The following is a 9,813-nucleotide window of genomic DNA, read 5'->3' on the forward strand; positions in this document are numbered from 1 at the left end:
AGTTGAAGATATTTTACTGTGCAACACGTGTTACCAAGCTTAATTGGGAGGAAAGTGATTCCTATAATGTCTACTTATAACGGTTTTAAATATGAAAAATACCTGAGGTTTTTTACCACCGCTTGACTTAATTTCGGAAAAGACTTGTCTCACCACGAGTTCCATTTATGCAAATTCAGACGAGTTACGACATGTTCATGGGCAATATGGAATTTATGGACAAATCATTAATGTACCAGTCGAGGTAAACAATATGGTAAGAAACTCTTACCCCGTAATGTCGATGATGATTACTGTATTAACGTACACATTAAAGAAAAATAATACATAGACTCCAGATCTAAAGTTAATGGGACTAGTTAATAAAAAGGACAATTCGTGCATGGCTTCAGTATTTGCTTCAAACTCCACTTTATTTATTTTACGATATTAAAATTGATGAAAGCTTCTTCAACAATAATAGTAATAATAAAGAAATCGATCTAGAAGAAATGAGTGAAGATATACCGGTCGAAGAGAGTCTAACAGCACAACAGAAAACTCTACTTTTGGAATGAAGATATGTATTTTACGGATCGCTCCTGGAGAATATAATATTCCCAAAAGTATAATTTTGATGAACATGCCGAAGAACTTTCTTTCCCATCGATTTATTTGGGTCATTTCCGAAAATTCAGAGAGGGAGGAAAAGCAACACCGTTCGCAATAGCAACCAGCGAATTACGAAGATCAGATCGGCGTGGAGTTACTCCACATCATTTATTATATCTAGCAATGAAAATTATGAGGTTAAGAGTTCGTGACTCGCTTACGATTGCATTTAAACATGTGGGAAAAAATACTAATATTACACGGCAGCAAGTTGAGTCAGCTGACTACATTAATAATTGTATCGAAAGTAATTTAGCTTTTCTGCGCTCAATACCAAATTCAGTATGGTATTGGAGCGATCGAAAAAGAGATCTTTTTGCGATGATTCGGCAACTAGGAAAACCTACGATGTTTCTTACTTTGAGTGCCAATGAAATCGGATGGACCAATTTAATACAATTATTGTACAAATTAAAAAAATAACGGTACTGAAATTTCAGCTGAACAAGCTGCGTCACTGGATTACATATCTAAGACTACACTAGTGAATGAAGATGCTGTGACCTGTGCTATCTATTTTAATAAAATAGTCAATATATTGATAACTATTCTCCAATCAAAGAAGAACAGCCCATTTGGAAATTATTATGTTGTCGACTATTTTAAACGAATTGAATTTCAGCATCGTGGTAGTCCTCATGCACATATTTTATTGTGGCTGAATGACGCTCCATCAGATCCTCTTGGTACAAACTATCAAGATACTGTAATGATGATTGATCAATTGATATCAATTTCTTCATCAGAAGCTTCTGGACATATTCGCTTGCAAAGTCACAAACATACCTTTACCTGTTATAAAAAAGTACATGCCAATCAACCTCAGAAATGCCGATTTGATGCTCCATTTATGCCATGTAAATCCACTACAATATTAAAACCAATGCAGAAAGATCATCCAGGATATGCTGATTACGCTAAGCGGTATAAACAAATACAAATTAATCTTGAGAACAATGATTACGAGAATGTTGGAAATGTTTTATGCACAAAATCATATAACTTCTGGATAATGATTATTTTCATATTCTTGAAGCTGGAATTACCAGACCTAAAAGTATTTTTTGAAGCGACAACCTAAAAGAAAAAATGGCACGTAACCCTTTTCAATCCTTTTATTCTCAATGTCTTACAATCAAATACAGATATGCAATTTATTATCGAGAGAATACTCATGTGCAGCGTATGTTGTTGAATATGTCAATAAAACTAATAGGGGTATAAGTAATTTACAAAGACAAATTCATGAAATCATGGATGAAAACCCTGAGTTTGATATAGTAGAAATAACTAGAAAAATGAGTGTTAATATGCTCAACACCGTTGAATTAACAAGCCAGGAAGCAGCGTGGTACCTTCTTCGTGAACCTATGTCTAGAAGTTCAGTCTCCATAGTTTATATTCCCACCGTTTGGCCTATTGATCGACAGCGTATTAGACGAACACAAAAAGAATTAGATGAATTAAATATCGATGAAGATTCAACAAGTATTTGGAAGGAAAACTGGTTTGATAAATACGAGAAGCGGCCACAAGAAATGGAAGAATTATCACTTGCACAATTCGTTGCTAATTTTACTAAAAATTCGCAAAGGTGATTATATTCGTCGAAAGCAACAACGCATCATTCGTTATAGGAATTATGACATAGCCTCAGATATAAATGAGTATAAAAAGAGAAATGGTGACTTTGCATATCCCATTTCGGAATGAAGAATTCGAGATTCTTGAAGAGATGAAATTTATTAGGATTTACGACGAAAATGAAAATCAAATTCTGGAGCGACGTAAAGAGTTTGAATCTGACTTAGACATTAATAAAACTATAGAGCTATGCCGAAAACTATGTCGCGAAAATGAAGAAGCAGACGATGACGATGAGATTCATGATATTGCCACTAGATTTCCAGAAATTAATCCATTCCAAACGCTATATGACAATCCGAATTCGGATGTAAACAGTGATTTACGTCTCGCAACCCTAAATAAACTTGGTGCCATTGCAAAAACGGAAAGAAAATTTAATGCCTAACGACCAATATTATGAGCTGATGAAAATGGCAAACCAAAAACAAAAGGAACTTTTGATGCACGTCATTTACAATCTTCAGTTGGAAGATCCTCCTCCGCTGCAAATATTTTTACAGGACCAGCTGGATGTGGTAAAACATTTGTTATTAAATTATTAATGGAAATTTATAATCGATATTCTGAAAGTGATGGGTTTTGTAATGCTTATATCGCTTGTGCTTCTACTGGTAAAGCTGCTGTGGCTATCAATGGGACAACAGTACACACTGCACTGAAGATAAGTCTTTCAAAGTTGCTTCCTTTATCAATTGAAGTAGCCCAACAATATAGATCACTTTTTAAATATGTTCGTGTATTGATTATCGATGAAATTAGTATGATTGGAGCCGAGTTGTTGTCCCAAATAGATTCAAGGTTAAAGCAAATCACCGGTAATTTTGAAGTCCATTTTGGTGGATTAGATATAATTTTGATTGGTGATCTACGTCAACTACCGCCAGTTCGTGCTACCCCAATTTACAAACAAATAAAACGACAAATAGCAGGTTCAACACTATGGCGAGGGTTGAAATTTTTCGAACTAAACGAAGTTATGCGACAAGCTAATCAAAGTTTTGCAACAATATTAACAAAAATTGGTAATGGACAGTTGTTAGATCAGGAAGAGCTAGATTTAATTGAGTCACGGATTTACTCTGAAGAAGAAGCTGAGAGACTTTGTCCAGACGGTATACGATTGTTTTTAATAATCATTCAGTTGCTGAATACAACAATAAAATTTTTGAATTCTATAGAAGAAAAAGTGAATTCAGAGGCAGCTGATATATTTATTGCGTGTAGAAATGTTGAACAGCAAACTTCTATGCGTCAAAAAATTACATAAAATGTCAACTATTGATACAGGAGGTTTGCCATATCAAATTACATTGGTTTTGAACAAACCATACATGATAACAACTAACATCGATGTATCAGATGGATTAGCAAATGGTGCGACGGGAAAATTAATTTTCATTGAATATAATGACAAAGGAGAGATAGGTCGTTTATGGCTAGAATTTCCAGAATCTCCAAAAATCGGAACAAAACTGAGAAGAAAGGCAGCGGCATCAATTCAAAAATAATCTTCATCCACTGGCAGTACCAATAGATCGCAGAACATCATCTATACCACTAGTACCTAATAAAACCGTTATTGTAAAACGTAATCATTTCCCATTAGTCTCTGCATGTGCAATGACGATTCACAAGTCCCAGGGAGCTACTTTTGGTGAGATTGTATATGAATATGATAAATCACACGTTCAACAACTCCTGTACGTCGCATTATCACGAGTTACATCAATAAACGGCTTATATCTCGTTTCAAAAAAATGATAAAAATTTTACCATGGCCGAAGAGCGTCAGTATCTACAATTGATCTACAACATGAATTTCGAAGGCTGAACTTGAATCGACTTGAGACAATTACAAATGTTTTATATGATTTCTTAAATAAAAGAAAAGGGATGTCACTGTTTACCTTTAACTGTCAAAGCTTACGAGCTCATGTACAAGATCTGCAACATGACAATATAGTGTCATCGTCAAATTTTTTAATTCTTTCGGAGACATGGATGAATAATGAAGATATTGTAGACATTCCAAATTTTAATATTGTTGTTAATTACAAAAGACCACGTACGAGGGCAGGCGGAGTAGCAATTTATCACAACGTAAATGATGGAGCCCGTGTTGTTACGCCACAAATGGATCTCAATGCACAACAGCTAGAATCATTGTCTGTTCAGCTTTCGAAAGTTGGAGAAATATGTGCCTGTGAGAGCAGAAATGACCAAGGAGATTTAATTTTGATCGTAGCAATTTACATCTTTCCCAACCAATCAATAAAATCAGTTATTGAATTTATACATGAAAATTTGATCAAATATACCCCAGAGGTATCGCGAATTCTCAAAAAGAATTATGATAAAATTCCGATGATTTTAAGTGGGGATTTTAACATAAATTTTGCATCAGATACAGCGCTTCCTTTGATTGAGTTTCTCGATACAACATTTTATTTAAAAATGTGTAACAATCGCACTCAATCAACTACAAGATCAAAAACGGTAATAGATGCAGTGTTCCAAAGATATATCAACCAAATTGAAACTAAAATATTTGTATCGTATTTTAGTTATCATAAGCCTCTTGTATCATTTGTTGAAACTGAAAATATGGAACTTGAGTAATAGATTATGTAACATATGTTAAATAAAATATAAAATATCTTTTAAAATTAATCAAAATACTTTCATTTTTGAACAATTAAACTTTGTAATTATCCTACCCTTGTTATAAATATTCATCTCATTCTTTTGTCGATTCACTGAAGTTTCACTTCTATCGTGTGTGAATCGCACACACACCTTTTTTTTATTTATAGTAAATATCAATATTTAATTCCATAAAACATAACAAAATTTGATACATGTTAATTGTATTGCTTCTTTTATTTTATAATTATAAATAAATAATTCTACGAGGTCATGTCTTCTCTACAAATTGTTTAGCAAATATTATTTATTTATATCTGGGGTAATTATTAATCAATTATTTTAATTAGATGTATTTAAAAATTCAGATTTTAATACTCGAAATTATTATTATAATAATAATAATTGTTTCTTTATCCACAAATTCGGTAGAATTTGGCGCCAAGTTCCGTTCAAAAATCCCGTTGCAAACGGAGCGCCAGACTACCGAATGTGTTTACAGTAAGCAGAACGGTATTTCGAGGTTGCAAAATTTTATTTAATTCTACGGTACTTCTTGTTCCTAAATTTTATATAATAATAGTAATTTATACTTTATTTTACTGATATTAATTAATTATATTCACTTATAACAATTTATTCACTTGAAATTATTAAATTTTATCAGCACATACTATAGCGCGCTCACGAATTTCGATCCTGACTTTTTTTTCATGGAGAAAAGTCAGCGCCACAGACTAGATAAAATAAAAATGTGTAGTAATCCTCCTATAGATACGCAACTACAGTAAAAAAAAGTGATTCATAGCTTGCATCTAGACCCGCCAGGGTGCGCTGGAATAATTTCTACATAAACTGTAGCTTCAAGGGAATAGTTTGCGCCGCAAACTAGATATCTAGGGGCGAACTATGTGATGCTTTGGATTGTGTCCAGCAGGTGACACTACTTGTCGCGAAGCGCGAATTCAAACATTTTTTCCGGGTTAATACTGTAATTCTTGTCTACACGCCTTATAGAAATATAGTAGAGAAAAAATTAAACTATTATTGTTGAGAAAAAATAAAATTATTGTAAGAAACCGAAAAAAAATTGATACAACCTATAATGTACACTTGGTGGGTACAAGTGCGACACATTGGAGACACTTGGTGGGTGCTAGAGCGATACGTAGGAGATACTTTGTGGGTACTACAACGACACCTAGAAGACACTTAGTGGGTACAAGTGCGACACTTAAAAGACACTTGGAGGGTACACGTGCGACACGTAGAAGACACTTTGTGGATGCTCGAGCGACACGTAGGAGACACTTGGTGGGTACAAGTGAGGCACGTGGGAGCCAATGAAGTCTATCAATTGCAAGAAAAATTTTTGAATTTTTCATTGGAGATTGAACTTAGAACCCTCTCATGCCATGGCGCTAATTCAAGTTGACAAATAATTCGCGCTAATTCAAGTTATGAAATAAATAAATTAATAGTTCGACAGGTTAATGGGAATTATGTAGAGAGTTCTCGTGTAAAGCTTTTTAATTCATTGTCAATAAATTATAATTTTTTTATACAAGAATTCTGTCCATAATTCCGATTTACCTGTATAATTATTATCAATAATGATGGACCGAAACTTAAGAAAAACTAATTAATCTCAAGAAATAAGTGAATTTTATATATACTGAATAAAAATGAATTCTTTATGACGAAATTATGAAAACGAATATTAATTCTGATTTGAATATGTAAAAAAGAATTTCTATAATCTCTATACTTTTATTTAAACTGATGTACAATTATTTTGAAGTTTTCAATCTTGTTTCTAGAAATCTTCTATTTAACACATCAATTTATTTACTAAAATAATAAATTTATCAACTATGTTATCTTATAAATCGAGTAATCATATAAAAATAATAATTAGTTGCACATAGTAAGGCTTTTCTAAAAATTGAAAGTAAATTATACTCACTGATTTCAGTATCAATTCAAAAGAATTAGCTTTCTCTTTTACATATATATATATATATATATATATATATATATATATATAGGTTGGCACCAGCAAAGTTACCCGCCCGCTTCGCTGGGCACTTAGAATTGTATTTAGAATAGAATTGTATTTTTAGATCTAGAGTTGAAATTTAATTGGAGTATTGTTTTGACTTGCACAGATTCCATATTCCATCGGATTGACCTTTTATTCCTGTGATTATTCTAGCTAAAAATTATTGTAACTTTCAATGTGCAATCACTATATCATTCCCGTGGCTATTTTCCAAAAATGAATAATAATTGACATTAAGAAAAAAATATTTAAATTGGTTGACCTTGAAGGCCATCCCTGTAATTTTTCGTTTCTCTTAAGATTCTATCAAATTTTATATCTGGAGGATCTGTATTTGAAGAATATGAATTATTTGACTATTATCACTCCCGCAATCCCCTTTAGGGATAGAATTCGAGAAAATCCATTATCAGCTGAACTTCACATTATTCACGAAAATTTCTACTAAATTTAGAGACTGTAGAAGTTACAGTTTGAAAATTAAAATTTTGGATTTTAACACGCCTACCCCCGCAATCCCTGTAGGAAGTAGAATTTTTTGAAATCCATCTTGAGATTCTCTCCTCGTAAGAAATAAAAGATTCCTACCAAATTTACAGCTTTTAGAAGCTATATTTTAGAGATTAAGATTTTTTATTGTTAACCCACCCCCGCGATCCTTATTAGGGATGGTTCGGCGTAAAATCCGCTCTTAGATCATTTCTGTGTCACATATAGAAAAGAGAAAACTCCTACCATATTTGGCGACAATAGGAGCTATAGCTTGGAAATTAAAAATTTTAATAGTTAACACCCCCCCCCCCCCTAACCTCCTGTAATGTGGACTATCGTAATATTCGTTCGTATATCATTTCTACATCTCTCACGGAAAATTCTTACTCAATTTGGAGCTTATAGTTCAAAATCGGGAATTTTTCATTGTTAACGCCCCTACAATCCTTTTTGGGGCGGGATATCGTAAAATTTGTTCATGAATTATTTCTATATCACATATAGAAGATAGCTCCGAAATTTGGAGCATGTAGAAGCTATAGCTTGGAAATTAAAAATTTTCATTGTTAACACCCACCCCTGCAATCCATATTGGAAATAGGTTGTCATAAAATCCGCTCTTAGATCATTCTTACCTCACATATAGCAGATTCTCACCAAATTTGGAACCTATAAGAGCTACAGTTTGGAAATTTAAAATTTTTATTGTTGACACCCACCCCCGCAATCCATATTAGGAATAGGTTGTCATAAAATCCTCTCTTAGATCATTTTTACCTCACATATAGCAAATTCTTACTAAATTTGGAGCATTTAAGAGCTATACCTTAGAAATTTGAAATTTTCATTGTTAACACCCACCCCCGCAACCCCCTGTGGCGTGAGCTATCGTAAAATTTGTTCATAAAATATTTTTACATCACTTGAAGGAGATTCCTACCAGATGTGGAGTCGATAGAAGCTAAAGCTTGAAAATTAAAATTTTTCATTATTAATACACACCCCCGCTACTCCCTGAGGGGTGGAATACCGTGAAATTCGTTCATAAACTATTTTTACATCACTTATAGAAAATTCCTACCAAATTTGGAGTCTGTAAGAGCTATATCTTAAAAATTAAAAATTTTCATTGTTAACACCCCCGCAGGTGCTTTTGAGGTCGGAATTTCTTAAAATCCGTTCTTAGCTGACCTCTACATGGCAAAAGTAATATTTCTATCAAATTTCAAGTTTCTAGGTCCAATGGTTTCCGAGATATCGTGGTGAGTCAATCTATCTATAGAACAGCTCCTATATATATATAGATAGAAACACCCACCCCCGCAACACCCTGTGGGATGGGATATCGGAAAATTTGTTCATAAACTATTTTTACATCACTTACAGAAAATTCCTACCAAATTTTAAGTCGATGGGAGCTATAGCACGAAAATTAAAAATTTTCATTGTTAATAGCCACCCCCGTAACCCCTTATAGGGGTGAGATATCGTAAAATTCCTCCATAGAATATTTCTACATCTCTTACAAAAGATTCCTACCAAATTTGGAGTCAATAGGAGCTATAGTTTAAAAACGGGGATTTTTCATTGTTAACGCCCCCGCAACCCCCTTTAGGGGAGGAATTTCTTAAAATCCGTTCTTAGCTGACCTCTTTATGGCAAAAGTAATATCCCTGCCAAATTTCAAGTCTCTAGGTCTTATAGTTCCAGAGATATCGTGATGAGTCAATCTATATATAGAACTGCTCCTATATATATATACATATATATATATATATATATATATATATATATATATTATATATATATATATATATATATATATATATATGTATATATTTTAGGGCGTTTCAAAAAAAAAAAAATTTTTTTTTTTTCTTGGAACCAGGCTCAAAAATTTCGTTTAGATGCCAAAATAGGTCTCTGAAAATATGAGCCCTTAATATTAATATTAAGGTTGTCCGCCGCGCACTTTTCGATTTCCCATAAGAATAACACAGGAAAAAAGTTTTTTTTTGTTCTGATTTTTGTAGCTAATGAACCATCGATTGCTTTGGAATTTTAATGAAATATTTTTGTAGAGAATTGAACGCTCTACAAAAAAGCTCTGATATCATTTTTCGATTACTCAACTCATTCAAAAGTTATTCAAGGTCAAAGTTAAATTCATTATTAATTTAGCCGTTTTTAGACAACAACATTAAAAACCACATCAACAACAACAACAACAAGAACAACAACAACAACAACAACAACAACAACAACAACAACAATTTTAACAACAACAACAAGAACGATAATAAATTGGCACTTGAAAC

General features: G+C 32.9%; 1 protein-coding gene across 1 annotated transcript in view; it reads left to right on the plus strand.

The window, feature by feature from the left end:
- Nucleotides 1–2,332: 2,332 nt before the first annotated feature.
- Nucleotides 2,333–9,813, plus strand: part of LOC123272172 (GATA zinc finger domain-containing protein 14-like) — a gene marked incomplete at its 3' end in the record, with an annotated part of 12,462 nt that continues 4,981 nt past the window's right edge. The window contains exons 1-4 of the mRNA XM_044738871.1: nt 2,333–2,612; nt 2,730–3,410; nt 3,905–3,998; nt 4,221–4,794. Of these exons, the coding sequence (XP_044594806.1) occupies nt 2,333–2,612; nt 2,730–3,410; nt 3,905–3,998; nt 4,221–4,794 (1,629 nt within the window). The remainder of the gene's footprint in view (nt 2,613–2,729; nt 3,411–3,904; nt 3,999–4,220; nt 4,795–9,813) is intronic.

The sequence above is a fragment of the Cotesia glomerata genome, linkage group LG9 (assembly GCF_020080835.1).
Source record: "Cotesia glomerata isolate CgM1 linkage group LG9, MPM_Cglom_v2.3, whole genome shotgun sequence".
Lineage (NCBI taxonomy): Eukaryota > Metazoa > Arthropoda > Insecta > Hymenoptera > Braconidae > Cotesia > Cotesia glomerata.